This window comes from Haliotis asinina, chromosome 1 (genome assembly GCF_037392515.1).
Source record: "Haliotis asinina isolate JCU_RB_2024 chromosome 1, JCU_Hal_asi_v2, whole genome shotgun sequence".
Lineage (NCBI taxonomy): Eukaryota > Metazoa > Mollusca > Gastropoda > Lepetellida > Haliotidae > Haliotis > Haliotis asinina.
Genome location: NC_090280.1, coordinates 78,394,091 through 78,420,323, shown reverse-complemented (window position 1 = coordinate 78,420,323; position 26,233 = coordinate 78,394,091). Strand labels below are relative to the sequence as shown.

General features: G+C 37.9%; 1 protein-coding gene across 1 annotated transcript; it reads left to right on the top strand.

The window, feature by feature from the left end:
- Nucleotides 1-136: 136 nt before the first annotated feature.
- Nucleotides 137-25,691, top strand: LOC137297691 (phosphatidylinositol transfer protein beta isoform-like). The gene is made up of 10 exons (XM_067829614.1): nucleotides 137-301; nucleotides 13,135-13,165; nucleotides 13,572-13,756; nucleotides 14,446-14,545; nucleotides 15,295-15,372; nucleotides 16,279-16,356; nucleotides 19,250-19,330; nucleotides 19,947-20,042; nucleotides 20,697-20,819; nucleotides 21,941-25,691. The coding sequence occupies exons 1-10, from the start codon at nucleotides 213-215 to the stop codon at nucleotides 21,986-21,988; spliced, it is 909 nt and encodes a 302-aa protein (XP_067685715.1). The 5' UTR covers nucleotides 137-212; the 3' UTR covers nucleotides 21,989-25,691.
- The last annotated feature ends 542 nt before the right edge of the window (nucleotides 25,692-26,233 follow it).

Here is a 26,233-nt window from a genome sequence, read left to right as displayed (position 1 = left end):
GTGGACATTTACCGAGTGTTCGGATTTATCAATAATTATTTTCTGATTTTCTACTGCCGTTACAATGATATATGCATGTTACAGTTGTGTATTAGGTAAATACCGATATAATAAATGCTAAATTCCGGATCCGGGCACCTGCCTCGTGACGTCACATTCTTTTTCGCCCATGTTGGTTACGCCGTGTGGGGCTGAGACCGGAGAAGATAATCATGTCGACCCAGCAGAAAGTCGAGAGTCCTGTGTCGCCAGGCTGTAGTGGTAGCGGCAACCGATACAAGGGTGGCATTATAAAAGAATTGTAAGTATAGATGGTTTGTGTCGAAAGATCATTGTCCGATTTGTGACCCCGATGATGGGTTCCGCAGGCTGATTGTCATGTTGTGAGACTCACAACGATTGCGCATGATTGCCCGCCACCTGTTTCTTAATAAGTCCGAATCGTTTGTCACCCAGGCCACTTCATCTACACTAAAGACACACACGAGTGGAAATATGACCGTTGTTCAGATTGGAACTGATTCGACATATTTTCGGATCAATCAATAAATCTTTCTTTGGTATGAGTCATATCGGGACATTTGACGTTACTGCCTTTACTCTAAATAAAATGACATGACGTATATATAACTATGACGAATCAGAATATCCTTCACTTCTTGACTGATTGTTCACATATGTTTTTTTTAATGGCGATGGGTTTGTAATGAAAATAACAGCGAACAAAAGTATTGGAATGTGGGTGATGTGTTGTAATCATAGTAACAGGAGCAAATATTCCTGTTATTTTGCACAAGTCGAAGATGTTACTACTTATGTTGAATAGGTGAAAACATATCTGGTTCAACTTCAGGGAACCAGTTGTTTCAGTAAAAATATGAAGGACTTCAGCCCCAATCCCAATTAAATTTTACATTTTGCAATGATACCTTAACTCGATGCTATACTGTGTGCATTCAGAATGACATGTTGAAACTTATTTTGTGTCTTCTGTTCAAATCATATTACCTGAATATACATGTGTATTTATCCTCATCATTAAAGTTGGAGAGATATGGGCTGAAGTCTTACCCAAATGAAGATCTTCTTGACACTTGTCTGGAATGGTTAAGAAGTGCCATAAGTGAGATTTAGTTCAGGGAAACCATTTGTTACAGTAGAAATAGTTTGGCCTGTGTACTGGAATTTGAATTGTCAGCCTGTTGTAATGCTAAACAATGAATAGTTTAATCCTATTTGTTGCTTAGCAACATAAGCCTATGTGTTTATGTACATAAATAACCTTCAGTATGATGAAGCTATCAGTGCATCCTCGATATCTCCAGGGTGTACGCTCCAATATGTCTCCACTATACCCTGGATGCATCTACAGTTTTCAGTCCTATAAACATATTACCTCCCTTGGCAGACTTTCTATCCAATCAGTTGTCTATGCTGGAAAGTTGAGGAAACCAATCACTGCTCACTGTCACTTTTTAAATTATCTAACCGATTAAACTGGGGAACATAAACCATGCATAGTTTCTGTGAAAGACATAGAAGAGGTTCATGCATATAATTAATCAGGGATAATCTACAGCAGGGATAGGTCACTTGCTTGCTTTCTTTAGCATTTGTATTAATGAACAAAATAGTTAACTTATCTTCTACATGTAGGATTTCAGTTGTTACAACATTCAGCAAACTTAATCAGCTGTTGAAAATAAACCGGGCTGATTCTTAAATACTACGCTGCCACCATATTGGCTACACTGGTTACGTAATGACCAGAGACATCTGTTCAGGGGCCTTTCGGAATGTTTCTTCTCCCTCTAGTCTATACATAGTCTCCCTGATTTAAAATACGTTTCAGACCCATCAGTTCATCAGTATAATTTCCCCAAATCCTCAGTCGCATTGTGAACAAAAGTTCGCTGTAGTGACTGCTGTCTTTGTAGACACTGGCAAGCGCAGATGTAACGGGCGGCTTAGCTGATCGGCTACTGTGAGAATACGGTGCCAGCAAAGGAAGGTAATAAATTTATCGCCCTGAGCCGTAGGTGCATCCAGGATATAGTGGAGACTTAACGGAACATATACACTGGAGATGTTGAGGATGCTATCAGTGGTACAATGAGATGTTCACTACAGTCATTGTGCAATAGATTTTTATTTTGTCATGGTTACCACATTGGTTAGCAGCTAGAAATAGTCAGGATTTTGCTGGATGTTATATGCTGCATTCTGTTCACATGAAATGAATAATGGATGCAAACAGTATTCGCTGGGACCATCATCAGACATAAAAATTATGCATATAGGAATAAATGTAGACAAATTCATTGGTAGTATTTCTGGTAGGACAAAAATAAAATATATTTGGATTGTTCATGTCAGAACTTTTTCACTTGTTTTTGAATTTGTGGAAGAAAGGAAACCAGTTCATAATATTTAGTTGCGCATAATTTGTGTTTAATTCCTGCATGTTTATGAGGAAGGTTACTGGATATGTTTTATCCCAGGTTTAAGAGAAGACAGTGGGTTTGTCCATTGGATAAAGCGTTTTCTCATAACAAGGAAGGCATGTCCTTCATTGTTTGGTTGGTTTGGTTTTTAACGCAACACTCAGCAGTATTATATTCCAGCTACATGGTGGTGGTCTGAAAACAATAAAGTCAGGGTCAGACAATCAAGTGATCAAGATTATGAGTATGGATTACACTGGTTGACGCATATCATATGTCAATTGTGTCATGTATGGATCAGTTCTCATGTTGATGATCACTGGATTGTCTGATTCAGACTCGATTATTTACAGACTGCCACCATGTAGCTGGAATATTGCTGAGTGCGTCGTTTACCTACAAACACTGGAAACAAAGCCAGGCTCATCCAAATCTTTCCTTATTTGCTATAGAAACCTGTGATTAGGTTCACAGCACTGGATTAAGTTACATAAGAGGCAACTATTAGATTTAATTAGACTTGTTTATTTGACTGTATTGATTGTGTCATTTTACCCGGAACACACTATGTTGCTCATGTTATCATCCACAGGTTTGTCTGTCACTGTCTCAGTTATTTATGTGCCTGTGTGATGAAATTGGAATGCTTCTCATGTTGACTCTCCAATGTTTGTATCAAGTGGAGTCGTTGAACTTTGCTGACTAGGAATATAAAGTGTAGCATCCCAAGACCTCTTGTTAGAAATAATTTATCATAATGGTTATGGGGGGAGTAACTTAGTGTTTAAGCTGTTTGCTTGGCGTGGTGAAAACCTGGGTTCAATTCCCCACGCGATATGTGAAGCACATTTCTAATGTTCCCCATCATGATTTTGCTGGAATATTGCTAAAATTCAAATTATAAGCAGGGTAAAACTGGACTCACTCACTCACTCATTCAAAGTGGTTATGCTTATGCTGAGACATCCTTGATTTATGGTTATCTTCCTCAAGCCCTTCTTATTGGAGAGGGCAGGTAGAAGTGTTAACTTCTGACAACCCATCAACAAAATTATATGCTGCTGTCATAGTGAAAAACTAGCTTGAACATAGTGTTAGAAATAGCTGCCCCGCCCCCTTTAGGCCTCTACCATTTAGATTTAGTGTCAGCCCTGTAGTTTCAAATATGTGTATGCCCTTGCGGTAAATTGATTTGTCTTCAATATGATGCAGTATTACTAAATGAAGCGTGGATAATCAAGCAGTGTATGAAATTTATGCTGGTCATGTGATACCTGGCTAGTGAAAATTCATCTGGACCACTAAGTGATAAGTGATCCTTGTGGCCAGTGACTATTGTATTGATAGTTAACCAAATTTGAGAATGTTATTTTGGACCGTTGAAGTACAGACAGGGCTAGTAATTATTGTCCACTCACTGGTCTTGTGGTCTAGTGGGAAATTAAAAAAAAAACATTTCCCAGTTGGGCAAAAGCCTACAGCTCTAAAAGTCTGTAGATACAGATGGCATCCAGACTGTTTTATGTTTCAAACACTGCATGCAAAGTTCTGCTTTAGAAATTAGAATCAGAAATAGTTGTCTTCCCACATTTCCAGCTGGCACCTCACTGTCTGTAGTCTGTAAATACTAATTGCTATACTGACAATTTTGAATCAGGAATTGATATATTATTCAAGCACAGAAAGCAAGAAATACTTTTGTTATTATAAAATTGTAAGCATAGGGTAAAGTAATGATGTAGTTTGTAATGAATTTTGGAATTGGAAACAAGTCTAGTGACATAGTGTTCTGATTGCTAACTGCCAGGTACACTCCACTCAAACACTTTAGATATACAAATGATGTGGGGATCAAATTTCACAGACTTTGTGTCCGCCTTAATCATGTCACATGAAGCAGTTGATATAGACAGTACATATTCTGTTGTACGTATCAAATATACCAAGGATGTATCTAGATCTGCTCAAAGGCTGTTATTCAGACATCTGACCAATATGCTGTTACAAGTTTAAAATGTCTGATTGAAGTTTTTGTTAACTATGGCTTTTAAGGGTTTCTTTCACAAATGACAGGACCTGTAAAAGGTGCATTATTGTTATTACTTCAGGAAAAGAAACCTATCAAAATGTCCCACTAGACCACAGAACCAGTAGTGGACAATAATGAGTGGTCTTATCTGTACGTCACTGGTCCCAAATATCCTCAGAGATTTACTTAAGGAGTTTGGATGCAAAATGTCAGGAAATAGCTAAATAATTTGGTCTCATTTGGTTTATTTGTATTATTCAATGTATTTTTTATAAAGTTATTTCTCTATTGATATGAAATATAGCGAAAATAAATTTTCAAGGCAGTATGTAGGATTTGACACCTTGATTGTAAACAAACAGAAGTTAAAAAAAGATATTGATTCATGAGTGCAAAAAAAAAGATTTTTATAAGATTTGTTTTATAAAACAAAGATTTACATGTAGCAGATTCACGTTGGATTAATATTCAAAGATAAAAAAATATGTTATCAGAGGGCATCAACATTTTCTCAAATTTGAATAAAATACCAGACCTGCTTACCTGGCATATTTTTGCATATTTTGTATGATTTTTTACAATTAAATGCGATTAACGCCTACATATTATATTGTACGCCAGTTGAATTATATTCGTCAAGAAATAGCTTCATTCCACACTGTAGTTCAACTTTTGGTATAAACCATCATTGAGAACCTCATTGTCTTTTTTTCCAATATTGTTTCTCAGTGCCATCAACAAGCAAACCGGAGTCCTACAGATATATTTTGATTGCTTATGAATGGCAACCAAGCCATAGAAAAGGCTACAGATTCGAAAATCCAAAAATTATTCTTCGATGTCCCGTGTAGTGACATTGAAGGAATGTTGCTGGAAAAAAAACACGCATAAAACCACACACTATTTAACTTTGACCACATTGACTTCTGCATTTGAAAAAGAAAAAAACAACATTTTTATTTATCATGATAAAAGAAATCCACATTTTCAGTAACTAAAACTTGATCTATATTCTAATAATCTATCCCTGGATGTTGAACATTTAGACACTATATCCAGATTTGAATCAAAGCTTTGTGTTTGTCATCCATTTTGTGTCAAAGGTTTTTCATTTCAACCAAGAGAGAGCATACACATGATTCCTTCATACTGGAAGCAGAAATTTCGTAAAATTGCCCCAAGCAAAAATCCTGTGCATCCTGTTGGATGCAATATATTTTTTTAGCACTCTTTAGCAGTATTTTCCATCAACACATTATGTACATGGGATAGTACAAGCTGTTATGTAGGAGAGTGAAAGAAATTTAGAAAGTCTCCAATTTCAGACTTGTATCTCTATAAGTAAGTAACTACCAATAGTTTTTTCACCCAGTGCAAAACAGTATGTTGAATTTTTATCCCAAGTCTAGTGTAAGTTTTCAGGGTGTAATTGTTAGCACGATTAATCGTTATTTACAAAGATATAGCTATTGTGTCAGGACAGGTACACAGTATAGGTATCAGGACACTCATTGTATTGATGTGTGAAGTTTTAGTCGTCGAGGATAGTTCTGCTGACTGTGCTTCTGTGACTATCTGAAGCGTACCTGTCACTTGTGATTTATTGATCTAATTTTACATTGAAATTTCTTGGCTGCTGATCTCAATAATTCAGATTAATGCTTCTTGCACTAATATAGTATTTAGTCGTGACTATCATATCATATGATATGTTGATAATTGAGTAGTCGGATTGACGATCGCTTTTGTCTCATTGATGCAGAAGTTAGTGTTCACGAAACTGATAATTTCAGATAGGTGTTCAGCGGAATAATTTTTGCAGATTTTTAAAATTAATTAGATATTGGTGTCATGAGGTGTTCTCAGTTGTGGCAATGACATTCCGATCAAAATCAGGGGCAGTGAAGTAGCCTTGTTGTTAAAGTGTTCGCTCATCACATTGAAAATCCAGGTTTGATTCCCAAATGGTTAGTATGTGTCTTCCACTGGGATATTGCTGGAATGTTGCTAAAACTGGCATAAAATTATCTGTGTCATGTTTGTGATAGTGAAAGGGGAATTCTGAATATGGTTTCTGATCATAAACATGAGTTGATCTTTGACTGATCCTTTAAAATATTGTTCTTGCTCCAGCATGTCCAGTATGATGTAAAGGAAAGACTTTCCATTCTCTGCATCTGCTTAATGTTTTTATTTTATATGACCTTTCATTTTTTGTGTGTTTTGTTTTCAAATTTGACTCACAAATCAAGCTGCCCATTTTTAAAATAGTGCTGTAAAGCTGGCTTCTGTTTGGCAAAATTTGTCTTCTGGATAGTCATTTTGTTGGTAGGTCAAAGTTCACTAAAGGATCTTACTTGACCTTTGATGGTACGTCTCCACATGTTTGTGTAGCAGTCGCAAGTACAGATATCTGAGAGATCAGATAAATGTACTGATTGTCTTCTTTAGCTGTTATTTAAGTACAGTGTTTCAGTTGTGTATACTGTGATTACACCTGGGTATATTAGTTGTAAATGAGTCCTTCCCCCCTCCCAGTGTTTGCCCTGATGCAGGAAACGTGCATATTTGACTTACAATTTATCTCAAATATGCAGTGAATTTGGAAGCTTGCATCATTGTTGATGAAATGCTACTTTACCTTAAATTCAGATAATCTAAGCTTGTTATTTGCTGTTATTTAAAACAACTCAGTTTATTTTTTGCTAGTTAACTTGTCAGTGCTGAATAAATGCATGGCCTGCTTTACCTTGTTTTTTTATTATTATTAAACAATCACAGTTGATGTCTTGATGAAAGTTCCATACTGAAGTTGACTCCCCAAAACATGTCCATGACTCTCTCTCATGGCACCAGGGTGTAATGATGACTGCTGAATTTTCATGTCTAGGGCAGACACTGATGTGTGACCTTGAATTCGTCTGTAGAATGGACTGAAACTTGTAAAAAGCTAAATCTGTATCACCTTTGACATTTGTATCAAGTAGATACGCTGTGTTAGTAATGTATAATGGAAAAGGACAGATAAATCAAAATCACTGAGCCGTATGTAGCCGAGTGATATGTAGCTCTAACAAGTATGTAAATGAGGCAACTAATGAGGGACTGCCATTGATAACCTCTATCTGTCTATGGATGTATGGGATACCCATTTACTAACATTACTGAGGTATTTTGATAGGGGGTTTATAATGTGTGAGTGTTTATACAAACAAATGAAATACCATCAGGCATTATACAGTGTATATTCTATGATAAATGGGACAGTTAAGACAGGAATTGTATTCATAGTGTTTACACTTTTACTACAACTACTTTAATGATTAATATTTTTCCTTTACTTAAAGAATAACATTATCAGCTCGATAAAGGCTCCAATTTTTTCACCCCTGGTGTATATTGTATCTTGTGTTAGGAATAAATAATATTTTTATGTTACCATAGGATCGTATAATAGAATTGGTAAATGATAATATTTTCCTTACTAAACTACACACTACTAATATCCTGTATTTATGTCTGCTGTGACTTTAATGTGTGTTTATTATTAACAATTGTAAAATACTACCCTCTGCTTGTTCAGTCAGGTACCTTCAATTAGGGTATCATTTTTGCACCAAGCTCAGTTGCACATAGTTGTTAAGATGCAATTAGTAAGAACTTATCACTTGCCTGTAACAGAAAGTTCGAAAGTCAATCATTAATATTCTACCAGTGACTTTCATTATCCAAAGCATTTGACCTTTGTGAAGAATTCATTAATGTAATTGTAGTTTTCATAGATTCTTCTTGAATGTTTGTTCCTTAGCAAGCTAACAATGGCAGTCAAGACAATAGGATGGTTAATTAGACATGCCACAGGGCAAGTGGCTTTAAGAAAGAACTTGTCCTGACTAATTTTCCACTTGCCCTGATTTTATGACATAGTGAGTGAGTTTTGTTTTTGCCGCACTCAGCAATATTACAGCTATATGGCGGCGGTCTGTAAATAATCGAGTCTGGACCATACAATCCAGTGATTAACAACGTGAGCATCGATCTGCGCAATTGGAAACCGATGACATGTGTCATCGGGCGAGCCTGACCACCCGATCCCGTTAGTCGCCTCTTACAAGCATAGTCGCCTTTTATGGCAAGCATGGGTTGCTGAAGGCCTATTCTACCCCGGGACCTTCATGGGTCGATTTTATGACATAATCATGATGATATAATTATTAAATAATAAATCAACATGGTATTTGATGTTAACGTTTAGTGGACTATTTACTGCCCTTGGTTTTTAGAACATAATGATGATGTAATTATGAAACAAATAATCAATATAGTATTTGATGTTAATGTTTACTGTACTATCTATCTAGAAATGATGAATATCAAAGAAAGATAACTCTACTCCATGGCCATTGTGAAATTTAATAGCTACATTTTGAACAGATATGAAATGAAATCCAAATTGTTTGCTGTTTGAAACTGCAAGGAGAAATTATATAGTAGACCATGGACAAGTAAGATACCTTTATTTGCCTGAAATGAAAACAGACTTGTCCCTGGGATCAGGTGATGGAATTTTTGATCCCCTGGATGCTCAGAAAGGTCAGTAATTGGAAATATCATAAATGGGAAGAATGATTATTAATAATAAAAATGAAATTTATAATATTGTGTAAACATTTTTTGATGAAATACCTTCTTAATTTAGTCACATAATTCACAAAATGAGGTCTTCATTCATTGTCATTTCTAGATCATGTTCAGGATGCTATTTTGTTAGTAACCATGCGTAGACAGGTTGCCAGCTGCGACTTCATAAAATATTAATCTAAATCTTTTGTTTGAGAAAGGAAATATCTTTGTAGGGTCTGAAGTCAGCGATTGCGGAAATATGTTGTCCCATGAATAGTATTTGATACTTCAATGTTATTGATGCATGTGTAGATGAAACACAGAGGCACATTTCAAAATTTGAAAAGGATTTTATTGCTACATCAAGGAAGAAAAACAAACCCGGTCACATTTAGAGTACAATATAAATGATTTGTGTGCTTTAATGGCTGAAAAGATTTATTGATCAATATTAATGTTAACTTGGTATTAATATCCTCTCTCACTTTATGTTATATGAATCCCCTTGGCCAAAAAAAAAAAAAGAAAGAAAAAGGAAAAAGTATGTGTAAATAAATGTTGTTCTCAATCCAATTTTGAATGAAAAGTCACGCACTGATCAACCTAACCTGCACTTTTCTCACCTACAGGGAGAGTCATGACAAGGTTGTACTGGCCTAGAGGGAAGTAGGATCAGCATGCATTTTGTAGGAGGCATATATGTGTATTTGTGTATTGGGATGGGGATGTCAGCCTTAGTGAGTCAGTGATTCATTGTATAAAAACAAACGTCGTTGCCTGTCAGCTGCTATTTTCAAGTCTTTTGTGACTTTTAGAAGTGATGCATATAACTTGGAAACATGCAAAAGGCTCAGTTATTCTGTGACTATAAAACTAAACTTGTTGCCTAATAAGTCTAAAGTGTCAAGTCATTTGATCTTAGAAGTGATGCAGATGACTGGGAAGAATATCTTTTCACTGTACATTGGTTATCTGAAGAATATGGTCAATGTCGAACACTTTATTTTAACACAATATGGACCTTTTATATTAAGCAATAGTAGGTATATTTCCCCTAAATTTTGCAAGAATTATTTTATATAATGAAATTTACATGTTGCCTTTTCCAGGTAACAGAGCCTTAAGATTATCATAGCATTAAGATACAGCATTGTGCAAGTGGGTCCACATTTTCTTTACGTATCATCATTCTTCCATGTTCACAGCTGAATTAATAGTTTCACACACATAGCAAGTTCTTCTTATTCTTTGTACATTTCTTGCACATTCATCTGATGAAAATGCAAGAATTAGCTCTGAAATGGTGTATAAAGAATATAAATTGTAATCCACATAAATGTCTCATGTAATAACGTTCGTCCATGGCTAATGTATTTCCTTGTTCACATCTCAATGAATAACTGTTGGCTTCAATTACATTGGAATTATAGATAATTTGAAAAACAGACATGGGACATAGTCCACTTGCACCTGGTAAAGCATTATTACTATTAATATCGGGGACAAGTTGACTGTCATTCCTGTTTTACCATGCTGCGTTTCACAGACTTTCAGATGGTACTGTCAAGACAACATGTGAGGCATAGTCCCAGTGTTCACGAATGGTGTTTCATAGTAACAGGACATTGGGTCCTGTAAGTTTCAGATGTCTGTCTGACCCACTGAAAATTCACAGGACCCACAGAATAAAATTAAATACACATTTCAGATTTAACATTTCTCATGATTGGCTTTGAAATTATGAACATTATATAATGACAAACATTATAAACATAAATAATAAACAAGTGTCACATGCCACACATAACAACTTCAGACAAAGGTATTGTGATATATTCAGTCAGACACTGGGGCCAGCAGGTTGGGGACTTCTGTCTGACTGTTTGCAACTCTGCAGGATTTATCAGAGGGTCAGACACTATTCGTGAACACTGTACCCACTTCCTAATTGTAAACCAGTACCAGCTCTTCATTATCAGGTTCACTTGTGTATTGTTGACAGTCATTCCCTGTGTCACATAGTACTCTCCCTGCCTTGCACTTTGTATAGCACTATCAGGTCTTCCTTGTTGTCAGCTGCATTGACAATTCACTATCATAACTATTGTTAGCTGTGACATAGAGACCCCGTGAGAGGTCAAAGGTTAGTGTGTATGACCAGCTGCTTGAACTCATTTGGTATGCAGGGAATGAAAGAAATTATTACATATTGACCTGAAACTCTTCCCACAATAAGGCATGAAGAAGTATCTTGCCCTGTTAGATGTAAAGAAACCTTAGGAACATCTTGGAGTTAACATTCCATTGTTGGAAGTCAAAGGGCCTCTGTCCTTATATCAAGTTTTAGTTCCAAATTAAGGTTGTTCCTTCACATATTGGATTCAGATACTGTAACCCTGAAACCCCATGTTCCCCAGAGTGCGTAGAAGAGTGTTCATGATGTTTATTTGCTAGATCTTCTGGCCCAGACTTGATTATTTATGGACATGTAGCTTGAATATTAGTGAGACATTAAATAAGAAACAACCAGCAATCAATCGTAATCTCAGACCTATGTTTTATTTCAAACAGTGTATTTTACTGTAATATACTGTTTGAACTGCACATGAACTTAAAGCAAACCCACTAAAGCCTTTTGTTGTAAAAGGAACCACAACCCTGGAATATGTTTCTTTTATGTCATATAAGGGGTGGTGGGGTAGCTTTGTGGTTAAAGCATTCGCTCATCATGCTAAAGACACGGGTTCGATTCCCCACATGTGTGAAATGTGTACAGCCCATTTCTGGTGTCCCTGCTGTGATCATGCTGGAACATTGCTGAAAGTGACATAAAACTGAACTCCTTCACATATTTTATATTGGATATCAACATTCTTTCCAACATTCCCTTTTTGTTTAAGAATGTTTGTGAAGTTTACAAGCTTCCTGAATATTTTCCCATATTTGAATTAAATGAATTTCAAAATATATATTCACACAAGTCCAGTATATGAAGATAGAGTGTAGTTTTGTTATCTCATGAATATTCTCTCAATTCATGTTGCACATATCTTTGCTTTCCGTCACCATTGTCATCCAAGGGGAATGACTCCTTACCCTCTCAAAAATTTTCATTGCATACCACTATATAGCTTATACTTCACTATCCAGAAATAATGTCTTAAGGGAACATTGTGATATTGTTAGACTAGCCAACCCTTGTTCATTGTTCTTCAAAATTTGTGCTGTAGCATTCTAATAAACAATGTATGATACTATACAGCTTGTGTGAATTGAAGGTATGTGGGTGTACCTGTTATTGATCAGCAGATGTAGCACTGTAGGAGTGGGACACAGGTGTCTACTTGGTCCATTGATCCATCACATATTACAGACTTCAGTAGTTGCTTCAGTTGTGAAGAGCTAATACTAAAGTAGGTCACTATCAAAAGGTAAACAAGTGACAGTGTTATTGAACAAAGTTTGCAGATTAAATTTGTGAGACTAATTCGTTCAAGTTTCATGTCTAATACATTTGGCTGGAATTAGTTTTTTTAGTTTGAAACTTAAACAGTGGTAATATGGGATTAAACTTTCTAAGTGAAGTACAGATTCTAGTACTTCTTGGATCGAGTCACATCTGAAATTTGAACTGGGCACCAAAAAGCTAGTCCACAGAGTCACTGATTTAACTGACTCATAATCTGCATCCTTTGATTGTTTTGTTTTGCAATCTCAGATTTTCACAAGTGGACGTTCTTTATGCTTACACTGACCCCAGTGTATCACACTGTATGTTTTGTTACGTTTAAGGCACTTAGTGTAGCATAAGATAATTACTGCAATGATAATTATTTAGGTGTTAAAAACTTATGGTAAAAATATCTTCAAAACAAACAGATAAATGCAAGTCTGATGCTTCACTAGGTTGTGCTTTTGACATGTTCATGTGATGCTAGTTATCAGAAACATTTCCAGTGTCTTCATGCAATATTTGTTGACAAGTTTTAAATCTTTTAATTGTGATTGTCATAATATATTTAAACTTTGCTTTTTCAGCCGGGTCGTTCTGCCTGTCTCTGTTGACGAGGTGAGTACTGGATGTTGGCATCATGTTGGCAGATGTTTATTTGGTTGATGTCAGATGAAAGTCCCAAATTGGAACAATAAAACTAATAACTAAAAGACTTAGTTTAGTTATTCTGGTAACTGCAAGGACTTTTTAGATATATTAGTAAATGAGATCTGTTAGAGTTATAGGAGTGATTAAAAGGCCTTGTTTATAGTCCTTTTGGCTCAAAAGTGGACTGATGAATTGCAGTGTAACTCGAAAACTAACAAACATAAAATACTCAATGAAACGCTAATCATGATCAGAACATCTCTATTTCGAGTTACATTGCAATTCATCGGTTTGCGTTTTAGCCTAAAGGACTATAGTTGCATTGGATGCTGCATTGGATAGCAAGCAAACTCATACCTCTTGTTTGTTTCAGTACCAAGTCGCTCAGCTCTACTCTGTTGCGGAGGCAAGCAAGAATGAGACTGGAGGCGGTGAGGGTATCGAGGTGATAAAAAACGAACCCTTCTCTCCTACTGAGGGGGTACAACCTCCTGACCCTCTCCTTGGTGGTGATTTCAACACTGGGCAATACACTTATAAAGTCTACCACTTGCAGAGGTGAGCAGGAATTTATCGGTGTTTAGGAGTAGAACAACCAGTAAAGATTCAGATGATTCATGATTCATGAGAGGCAACTAACAGGATCAGGTGGTCAGACTTGCTGACTTGGTTGACACTTGTCATTATATCCCATTTGTGTAGACTGATGCTCATGCTGTTGACAACTGGATTTCCTGGTATAGACATGATTATTTACAGACAGCTGCCATATACTTTACCTTGATTATTAATCAGTGCATCTTTAAACAACAACAAAACCTAACTTAATGGTAAAACAACAGAGCATAGTTTAAACCAGTGAGTCAAGAGTTTAACAAGTCAGATGTCCAGTTACCATGGACAGTATTAAGAACAACAAATACTTATAATGAACTAAATATATAAATACTTTTGATATCTTGACACTGATTTTCGACACTGTATCCTTGATTTGATCATTTTTTTATTCTTCATACAAGGAAAAATATCAGATTTCGCTTAACTTTTAACTTTCAGCCTTCTTAGTGTGAAATCCATCATCAACTTGGCGATGTCTACTAACAACAATTCTCATTGCATAATTAGCCCAGTGTCAACCTATAACCTTTCGCCTAACAAAACTAAGAAGTCAGATTTGATGTGATGAATTGAACCGAATGGTTGCAGCCCAACAATAAATAAGAAGCTGTGTTTCTTTTCATTCGCAGCAAAGTACCAGCATATATTCGTGTATTGGCACCGCAGGGAAGTCTAGAAGTGCATGAAGAGGCATGGAATGCCTACCCTTACTGCAGGACAGTGATAACGGTAGGCTGTTCAGGAAGACTCTTACCATTCAGTTACATATTCTGTGAATTGAACCATAGCCTCCATGAATTCAATTCATTATTTGTGGTCACCAGAACCGAATATTATTGAATATTTTTAAATGAACTGATTTATTACTTGAGCCCTTATATTTTTTGAAGTGAGACAGACAAGAAAGGAATATTTACTAGCCTGACATTAGCGCAAGTTAGGTTAGTTTGCCAAGGCAGCACATGGTACTGGCGACAGTAACTTACACATTAGATTTAAGTATTATTGGAAGGCTGGCTATTACAGTGACAAATTAACACGGTCACCATGGGTGTTCATAATGTGCCTCATTCACTTATCTACAATATTGTATTCGTGAATAAATATTCGTATTCGTTGCCCAATATTTGAGATGGTAGGTTTGGATATCTGAATGAAATATTTTTTTGGCAATTCCATGGTAACAGGTTTGACTTAGACAGAAATTGGTGGTAGTGATCCTTTCTGGGGGAGAAATTATAAACCTTACAAAAGTCTTTTTCCCCTTTGTGGGTATCCAAGAACCCGATGAGATGAATCAACAGTACCACTCTATATCAATATCAGGTACATCAAACGATACATTTGATATTGTCATAACTAGGTGATATATTCATGAGGGGTATTTTACCATTGTGGGGTATAATGTTGACTTTGTCTTGTTTCCATCAGACATCTGTGGAAGTAATAGTCATTTAACTCTGTTTTTCATTTTCCAGAATCCGGAGTACATGAAGGAGAATTTTCACATTGTGATAGAAAGTCTCCACTTACCAGACAGGGGAAACACAGCTAACGTGAGTATCTGGAACAAGCAGCCTGGTGCTTCAAGGGGAGGTAGGGGTAGCTTAGTGGTTAAAGCATTTGCCCGTCATGCTGAAGTTTGATTCTCCACATGGTACAAGTGTGTAGCCTATTTCTGATGTCCCTGCTGTGATACTGCTGGAATACTGCTAATAGCATTGTAAAATCTGAATTGCCCGCTCGCTCTGTTCCTTCAAGTGGACAAATACGATCCCAGTGGAATCCAGTCATCATAAGATGCAGCTGTTATGAAGTGTGTCTTGTGTCCTGCTGGTTGGTATATTATTTGGATATATCTGAAGTGGCCTGTGAAGATCCAGGTTAGAATTGGTCTTCAGTAACCCATGCTTGTCATTGATGGCAACCAACAGGGTCATGTGGTGAGGCTCGCTGACATGGTTGACAAGTCAGCTGATTGCATGAATCAGTGTTCATGTTGTTTATCACTTGATTGTTTAGGCACTGCTGCTTATAGCTGGAATATTGCCGAGTGCAATTTTAAACAATAAACACACAAACCAAGCATAAACAGAAACAAAAAGGGGAAAAAATCTATGGGTTTGGAACATTTCATTTGGTAATATGTTTTAGTTTCTGTATTTCATTGTTAGTGTGTCATTTTGTCAAATGAGAACATATGGTTTCATATTTAGCCTATTTTACCAGAAAGATACCACTGTATGGCTGAACAACTACTTTGTTACCGTGAGAGCAATGTTTCAATGTAGGTTCTATTCAGCAACCTTCACCAAATTGTCATCTTTGGGTTATAAAGAAGTTGCACAACCATATGCTGTTATCACTCCTTGGTGCTTCTTCTCAAAGTAGTTACTTTATCTGGAACTTTTGAACAGGTGCCTTACATTTTTCGTTGTGTGTATTCAGTATTTCTGTTCCAGGCCCATCGACTGACCCCCAATGAACTGAAGCACTTGGATGTCTACAATATTGATATAACAGACAAAGTCTCTTCATCGGTAAGAACCTGCAGTGTATTCAGAAATTTGGTCTTGGTTGCACTGTTTGGCTTGGGAGCTCCCATGGAGCATCGGTCCCAAGCCATGCTGAGTGATACCTGTGAAGGTCCAGGTTAGAATATTGGCTTTCAGTAACCCATGCTTGTCATAAGAGGAGACTAATGGGATCAGGTGGTCAGGATCACTGACTTGGTCCACACACGTCATTGGTTCCCATTTGCGCAGATTGATTTTGACACTGTTCATCACTGGATTGTCTGGTCCAGACTTGATTATTTACGAACCACTGCCACATCATTGGAATATTGTCAGGTGTAAAACTCACACTGACGCCGAGTGAGTAGTATTACTGAAATCAGGATTGGTTGAAGGAAATGATTTGTCAGTGCATTCTTATGCAGCAGATTTCCTGAGTTTACATGACCAAAGCTCCAGACTCCAGTCTCAGTCAATTACAGACTCCAGACCTCCTTGATTAAGGCAATGGAGTCCAGCCTTCCTACCTTCCTCCTTTCCTCCCTCAGATTCCTCCCTCATTTATTTTCAGGCTAAGATTCCTCCTTCGGTTATTTACAGGCCCGATTTCTCCCTTGGTTGCTTGCCCACTCAGAGTCCTCACTCAGTTATTTTCAGGCTCAGACGAATCACTCAGTTATTTACAAGCTCAGACTCCTTCCTCGGTTATTTGCAAGCTCAGACTAATCACTTTTTTTACAAGGTTATTTGCAAGCTCAGAGTAATCACTCAGTTATTTACAAGCTCAGACTCCTTCCTCAGTTATTTACAGGCTCAGAATAATCACTTGGTTATTTACAGGCTCAGACTCCTTCCTTGGTTATTTGCAAGCTCAGAATAATCACTCAGTTATTTACAAGCTCAGACTCCTTACTCAGTTATTTACAAGCTCAGACTCCTCCCTCGATTACTGACCCGTAAAGGTCCCGGGGTAGAATAGGCCTTCAGCAACCCATGCTTGCCATAAGTGGGGACTTGTCGTAAGAGGCAACTAACGGGATTGTGTGGTCAGGCTCACTGACGGTTGACGCAGGTCATTGGTTCCCAGTTGCGCAAATCGATGCTCATGTTGATCACTGGATTGTCTGGTCCAGACTCAATTATTTACAGACCGCCGCCATATAGCTGGAATACTGCTGAGTGTGGTGTAAAACTGAACTCACTCACTCACTCACTCACTCACTCACTCACTCACTCACTCGGTTACTTAGAGGCTCAGACTCTTCCCTCGGTTACTTAGAGGCTCAGACTCCTCCCTCGGTTACTGGCAGGGTCAGACTCCTCCCTTAGTTACTTAAAGGCTCAGATCCTTCTCTTAGGTAGTTGCAGGCCAGATTCCCACCTCTGTTACTTGCAGGCCCGGACTCCTCCCTCGGTTACTTACAGACACTCATAATTCAGAGAGCAGACTAGAATCTTTCTGCTTAAGACCCTAGGCACAAGTGTTATTTACTTCTGAGCCAGGACTCGAGGTGTACCACATTTAAAGTGGGGTAGCGTAGTGGTTGAAGCGTTCGCTTATGCTTATCATTTGTGTGTTCGTGGTGACTGAGACTGGGTGGTCAGGCTCGATGATATGTTATCATATCCCAATTGCGTAAATCAGTGCTTTTACTGTTGATCCCTGGATTGTGTGGTCCAGTCTCGATTATTTATAGGTCACTGTTATGAAGCTGGAATATTGCTGAGTGTGAGTAAAACTTAGCTCACTCACTCACACCTAATGTGGCTGACCATGTTTGGCACCTTGGAGCCTTGCCTTTCAGCAGGGCACATGTATTACAAGTGCTCTCTCCCAACCAGGACCCGTGAAGGTCCCGGGGTAGAATAGGCCTTCAGCAACCCATGCTTGCCATAAAAGGTGACTATGCTTGTCGTAAGAGGCGACTAACGGGATCGGGTGGTCAGACTAGCTGACTTGGTTGACACATGTCATCGGTTCCCCATTGCGCAGATCAATGCTCATGTTGTTGATCACTGGATTGTCTGGTCCAGACTCGATTATTTACAGACCGTCGCCATATAGCTGGAATATTGCGAAGTGCGACGTAAAACTAAACTCACTCACTCACTCTCCCAACCAGAGTGTGATTATGTCTTTTTAAGTACCTGCACTGAGTGCAACCTGGTTTATAGGTTTGGCTGCAACATCAAAATCTTGTTCCACCATGAAATAATGTCACTTGTTGGAACGTAACATAAATATTTGTTAGACGATTTTCATAGCAACTATCTGTCAGATACATTCAACAGAACTTGATCCCATTATGATCAATGAAGAATGATTCTGCTTTTAGTTTTGCATAACCTTTATTTAAAAATCTCAGTTATATGTTAACTACAGTACTGATTTATGAGTACACAGGTGTCGTGCACAAACAGTTACTTCTGGTCACTTACTTCCCAAGGAAAACACATCATGTGGCATAAGATGTTGCACTGAGTGCAACCTGTTACTGAAGTTACCCAGCACCAGCCATTTTTAACATGCATCAGTGCAGGTTGTAAATAGCCAATTCACACCCTGCTTAGGCAATGACTTTATTGAAAATTCCCCCTGCTCACCCAGCAGTGTGTGGGTACCAGGTAGGATGAGAGTCATGTGACTGTTAACAATCTAGTGCCTCTCAGACATTATGGGTTGTAGTGCACACTGATCAGTTGATCAAGGTAATAGTGTTAGCACTTTGAGCCCACACCTTGTTTTAGGAGGTAGCCATTGTAAGTGCAAACATTATTATTATTTGCCATCACCATCTTCATGACAGTGTGTTTTTGAGTATTACAACTTTCCTTGGTTGTCTGTGTTTTGAGGAAATGTTGTGGAATTACTTGGATCTTTTGACCTTGTCTTTAAACCATTTTTGTTTATTTACAGGACTACAAGAAATGCACTGATCCGAAGTTATTCAAGAGTCAGAAGACTGGGAGGGGCCCATTAGATTACCCTAACTGGAAGGTGAGGCAGCCATTAGCATTTGGTTCAGCTTGACCCGCTAGAAGGAGTCAGCTACATCAGAGGTTGTTTTGTGTGATCAGCAACATTGAAAATTTTCCCACAGGGTGTATATAATGTTTTCAGTCAGATGTAGTTTACAGGAAAGCATTTTTGAGTGGCATTTAGAAGTTGTGATGAACAAAGGAAATAGTACACAATGATTTGTGCAATGTATGCAACTTTTCAGTTGTCCAGTTGCCCAGTTGTCTAGCCCAGCCTTCACTTGTCTCACTGAAGACCTGAGTTTAATTCGCACATGGGTACAATGTGGGAAGCATATTTCTGATGTTCTGGTTATGATATTGTGGGATTATTGTTGAAGTGCATAAAACTAGACTCACTCACTCTAGACTGCTTTTTCGTTTGACTCCAAAGTTGCAGTATCCCTGTTCTCATAAAGCTGCTTTAATTAAATATCATAGCTTTGTGAGAATGAGTTGTGTTTGAATTACCAATGTCAGTAAAGTATGTTTGGAAACCCAGATCTATACCAGCTCTGAAGTACAGAATTACTTGATAGTAGTTTTGTTTAGTAGTCTGAGACATTCCTGAATTGTTGAAATATTTGCTTTTGCAGGAAAATGTAGACCCAGTTATGTGTGCATATAAACTTGTTCGGGCCAAGTTCAAGTGGTTTGGTCTGCAGACAAGAGTTGAAAGAATGATCATGAAGGTAAGCGAACTGTTAGTAAAACTGCACTGTTTTAAGGTATCATGGCTGTATAACTTCCTGCAGGACATAAGGATTGTAGAGTATTCTGTTTGTAGAAGAAATTGCTCATTACAGTTTTTTTTGTTCTAAATTTATTGATTTTAATATTGATTTGAAGTAAATTGTTCTTGTCACGATATGGCTGAAATATTGCCGATGTGACGCTGAATATTAACTCACTCACTCACTCACTCATTACTTGGAAGACCTGGGTTCTATTTCCACATGGGCACAATGTGTGAAATCAGTTTCTTGGTGATATTGCTAGAATTTTACTAATAGTGTTGTAAAAACATAGTCAGCCTTACTTTCTTCTTCCTGAATGAAAAAACTTGAAGATACAACTGAGATACAACTAAGCAGAACTGGAAGGATATTAAGTCATTGATGAATAGTTTATGTGTATAAACATGGGAAATTGTGTATTAATGTCCTGAGTGCCATTGTACAAAGCTGTCTTACTGCGAAGGTGACCATAGCTGTCATACCTGAACATACACTTGAATTAGTCTTCGCACCAAGGTTGTACAACAGCTCACTGGTGTGGTTCTTATCTATTTGATTCAGAGAAATGTTTTGATGGGTTAATATTTCTGAATCTTGTTCTGCTTTCAGCAAGAGCAGCGTTTGTTTACCAATTTCCACCGAGAGGTGTTCTGTTGGATGGATCAGTGGTATGGTTTGACAATGAGCGACATTCGGGCTCTTGAAGATAAGACCAAGGATGAGCTTGATAAGGTGGGTTCAACTAATGTGTGTGTGGACAGACAGAGATTGAATTTCTGCACTTTCACAGTCACCTGCTCCACATAAGTTCAGTAGTTTTTTTTATTCAGTCAGGTGGGTATTTTATGAAGAAGGTGGTGTTATGTGTTGAAGGTGGGGTGTTTAGTGGATGGTGGTGTTTGTGAGGGAAGATGGGATGTTTAAAGGACAGTGGTGTTAGTGAGGGAAGGTGGGGTGTTTATGAAGGATGGTGGTGGTGTTAGTGAGGGATGGTGGGGTGTTTAATGGATGGCTGTGTTAGTGAGGGAAGGTGGAATGTTTAGTGGATGGTGGTCTTTGTGAGGGATGGTGGTGTTTGTGAGGGAAGATGGGGTGTTTATGAGGGACAGTGGTGTTTGTTAGGGAAGGTTGGGTGTTTAGTGGATGGTGGTGTTAATGAGGAAGGTTGGGTGTTTGTGAGGGATGTTGGTGTGAGGGAAGGTGGGATGTTTATGAGCGATGGTGGTGGTGTTTGCGAGAGATGGTGATGTTTGTGAGTGAGTGAGTGAGTTGTAGTTTTACGCCGCACTCAGCAATATTTCAGCTATATGGTGGCGGTCTGTAAATAATCGAGTCTGGACCAGACAATCCAGTGATCAACAACATGAGCATCGATCTGCGTAATTGGGAACCGATCACATGTGTCAACCAAGTCAGCTAGCCTGACCACCCGATCCCGTTAGTCGCCTCTTACGACAAGCATAGTCGCCTTTAATGGCAAGCATGGGTTGCTGAAGGCCTATTCTACCTCGGGACCTTCATGGGTCATGATGTTTGTGAGGGAAGGTGGGGTGTTTGAGGGATGGTGGTGGTGTTTGTGAGGGATAGTGATGTTTGTGATGGAAGCTGGGGTATTATTGAGAGCAGCTGGTATTTGTGAGGGAAGGTGAGTGTTAGTGAGCGAAGGTCGGGTGTTAGTGGGGAAAGGTGGGTTGTATTGTGGAAGGTGGTGTTCGTGAGGCTCGTCTGAATGAAAATCACATATTCGTGTTCATTCACAGAGTATTTTGTTGCATTATTTAGACGATGCCCTTCACTGATGCAAGTAAACTGTTGCAAATGACATTCAAGTAAAACTGATGTTTTTGTTGTAGAGTCGCCGTGTGGGTGATGTTCGTGGCACATCAGCAGGTGATAATTGAAGATGGTCATGCTTAGCAAGTTTTCCCATCGTCTGAGTGCTGCAAGAGAGACACATTGTCACACCATTCAGAGAGCATAGACTTTACTCAGCTACAAAACATTTTAGTCTTTTGTTATTTAATATTTCCTTTGTTTTTACATCCTGTTGTGTGATGTTAAAAGGCTTTACTTGTTGCTCTGTTTAAACTGCCAGTAACCATGGCAACTGATACAGTGATACCCAAATAATTATTCTACTTTACATTAATGGTGTGATTAAGAATCATAACTTAATGAATTTTTTTCCCACTACAACGTATATTGTCAAACAAATAGCTGAAACAAAAGTTTTTTTTAAAATTTTATTATGAGCACCATGTACATTTAAGAGAGTACGAGGTAAAAATATTGAAAAGGGTGTACAATTTGCCTCTCGATTTAGTATCAACAAAAAAGAGATCAGTACAGATGATAGTAGAGGTTGAATTTAACCAAAGTTTGGTGAAAAGTGGTAATATGAAGTTTAGTACTTAATAGTCAAACAATGAATCAGAGATATGTTGTAAAATCTTTCAGAAAGGTGTTTGAACTTCACACATAATTATGCTGCCTGTAAACTATTCTATCATTGATTGACACAGCATATATCTGATTCTTTTCAGTTTGAATGCCAGTCTGTGATGCCTTAGCAGTGTTTGCCCTAGACATGAAAATTTAGCAGTCATCATGACTCCCTAGTGCCATGAGAGAGAGTCATGGACATGTTTTGGGGAGTCAACTTCAGTATGGAACTTTCATCAAGACATCAACTGTGATTGTTTAATAATCATAAAAAACACAAGGTAAATTAGGCCAGGTGTATATTCAGCACTGAGCCGTTAACTGGCAAACAATAAACTAAGTAGTTTTAAACAACAGCAGATTACAAGCATAGATTATCTGAACTTCAGGTCTAGTGGCATTGCACCAACAAGGACTCGAGCTTTTAAATTCACTGCATATTTAAGATAATTTGTGCATCAAATATGCAGGTTTTCTGCATCAGGGCAAACACTGCCTTAGCATTTCTGTTCCTTTGAGTACAATCATGATGAGTTTCGTGTTATGTATCACGCTCCTGGATTAAAGTTCTATTTTAGTAAATAATAGAATATGACTTTGATACGGCATACTTAGAAAATGCTAAATTTGCACCTATTTATTTACACCTATAGCTCTGTGAGAATGGTAAAGAGTGGGGGTGTCACGATATACCTATGTCACATGTTGATTATGTATCATGATGCTTCACCTGCTGTATGGGTAGACATCATGTGCAGAGATGCCAACCTCTACGATTTTATCGTAGTCGCTACGAATTTTAACTTTGAACTACGCCTATACGATTCCACTAGAAATCCTACGAAATTTGAACAAAATGCATGAAAATTTGGATATATAGACAAAAACATTTTCAATGATGAAATACAATTACGGACTTCACATACCTTCCATTCATTAAATTTAACAACATTTTGAACTGGAATGATTGCAAGTAACAAACGGAATTTTTGCGAAGCTAATTTGAACACCTTTGCGATTTGACACATTTAGTTCTGGCGGAAATAATTTAACCATGTGACCGTAATGTCATTATTTTTTTCTGAGAATCATGATTTTGTTTATTTAGTTGACTACTACTTTTATGGTCAAACTACTAATTTATAACATTGAAACTACTATTTGCAACAATCTGGGGTTGGCATCTCTGCGCGTATCATGTTAGTTTATTTTTGGCTGTTTTCACTTGTGTTCCTAGCAGGTTAAGTAGTCTAGTGCCCAAGGTGTTTGCTCGGCGCGCTGAAGGTTTGACTCCTCAAAGGTCTTAAAGTGATGCTAGTTTAAACAGATTCTCTGGCAGTTGTACTTTTTACAAAAAGTATACATTGTTTTTGTCAAATCATGAATCCATACCTGGTAGTAGGCACATTGCCAGATGTACATTTAGGATATGTCGGTGAATGGTGACACCCCTAACATAAACCCAGTGATAGACATGTCTCACTTAACATAGGATATGGCACTGTGAATATTACTGATATGTGTGCACTAAGATATGTATGTAAATTTGTATGTAATTGCTGTGTCCAGTGTTTGCAGAGATCTACATTGACATACGTCCACCGATTCCGAACAAGACCGTGTTGACATGCACAGTGGTAGAACTCACTGGCTCTTATACCTTGATCACATAATTGCATAGTCATTGGTTTTGTGCAAAGCAAAGAAAGATTCGGGACATCTTTCTTTGCAGCCGAAACCAAATTTGTTCAGGTACGCTGCAGGCAAAACGCATTTATGGCTTTCATAAGGGGTGGAGGTTGTGGGTTACAGAAATTTAAGCATTGTAAGTCCTGACATTTTAATCATGCTTAAACTTAATTACTGAATTATCTGTGACAGAAAGTGATGAAGTACATTTTCCAAAATACTATTTCCTAAAGTTTATGAATTTAACTTCATACAATGTCAAAAGTTTGTGTGAATGCCTAATGCTTCTGATGAAACCACATTGTTGACACTTCGCTGTGATGTAATGAGATGTTGCTGGGTTTGTAAACAAGTCTAGTGTTAAGGTTACAGTGGCCACGAGGCATTATCGCAGATAATGTGGGAGAAATATGTCTGCACCATGAAAAGTGTTCATCAGTCTCATTGCCTTACAGTTGGAATCGTTTTTTGAAGTGATCACAATGAATTGTTTGTATATGTATAACTTGTGTAATGCTGACATTGAATAACTCATGTTTCAAGTAAATCTATTTCCTGTCATTTGTATGGACTGTTCATGGCATGTATGATGGCCTTTGTGCTCTCTGTCCATGTAAGAATAGATCTCATGAGGAACAGAGGCATCTAAGTTGAAAGCTTGCTGTACAGAGTTGGTCCAGGATCCATTCCAAGTGTCCTCTTGTGGACCTCACTCTACCAGCATCATACTACAAAATGGTAAATGTCTCCAGCATCTCTTCAAGATCCCTTTATGGGAACTGTTTGCTATATAACTGAAATATGTTGGTGTTTATCCAGGCTCTCATCTTCTGGTCTAGAGCTTCTTTTGATATTCAGAACAAAGCAAATACTGTAGAGACTTTCTGTTAGCAAACTCATGACAACCCCTGAAGTATTTTCTTATAAACTATATGGTAAGTGTACAATTGTTGAGAGGACACAGTTAGGCTGTCAGCGTGAAAGCCATTTCGTTTTTTCAAAGTCGTCTTATTGCTGGAATATTGCTAAAAACGGCATTGAACCAAACCACTGAAATTGCTGAAAGGCATGAAGTAAGGATAGATTGTTCGATGAGAACATTCTTCTCAAAAGTGATCTTACCGCTAAGATAATCGTAACTCCCATACTCTTAACATAGACTTACGACAGTCATTGTGCTAAGATCACTTTGATGGACAAGCCCCTTTACCCCTAACAAAGACCTGTGTCATAGCGCAAAGGCTTTGTACATTGACACTCTGGTTTGATAATGTGGTAAGAAGACAAGAAATGTGTCATTTCTATTTCTGTGGAGGAAACTGATATATTTATTGTAAGTACATGGTCATATCAGCAGTGATGATAACAAGACTGTACCAGGCAAGATTGTAAGTTGTAGAAGCAGACTAGGTTCGTGAAGACTAAATGTCATTACCTGTAATGTAACCTAATGAATAAATGATATGGACCATTGTCTGGCTTCAGTTCGCCTTGTGTTTTATTCAGTTTGTTTATAACCTTGTTGTTTAATGCCCTGTCTGATACTTGGCATTAGTGGGTCATCAAGAACTGGTCGCCTCCGAGTCCGTATATAATGTGTGTAAGTGGGGTACTTGTGCTTAAGTGTGGCATGGTATCTCAGAGAGAGTGTACTATAAAACCAGCTTAGATCTGGGCTAGCATAAACAGCCACACATACACACATCATATGAGCTAAAATATTCTTAAGTGAGACGTTAAACCTCATCTAATTCCGCCCCCATCTAGTAACCAGTTATTTGAAGGGTCTCTGTAAATAATCTAATCTGGATCGGACAATCCAGTTATCAACAGCAAGGAATATTTATTTATTCAAGTTGAATATGGTGGTGTGTCAATTAAGTCAAAAGCCACACTGGCTGATCCAGTTAGTAGTTATTTATTGAACTTAGGGTTACTCAGTCCTGTGTCCGTCCCTTGACACTGCCATGGATTCATCCACTTGGAAAAGCCAATGCCAAACACTTCCCCAAGGG

Coding starts and splice junctions, on each gene's coding strand:
- LOC137297691 (XM_067829614.1), top strand. CDS start 213: ATGTCGACCCAGCAGAAAGTCGAGAGTCCTGTGTCGCCAGGCTGTAGT. Junction 13,757..14,445: donor AAAGTCTACCACTTGCAGAG/GTGAGCAGGAAT, acceptor TTTCATTCGCAG/CAAAGTACCAGCATATATTC. Junction 16,357..19,249: donor CAGACAAAGTCTCTTCATCG/GTAAGAACCTGC, acceptor GTTTATTTACAG/GACTACAAGAAATGCACTGA.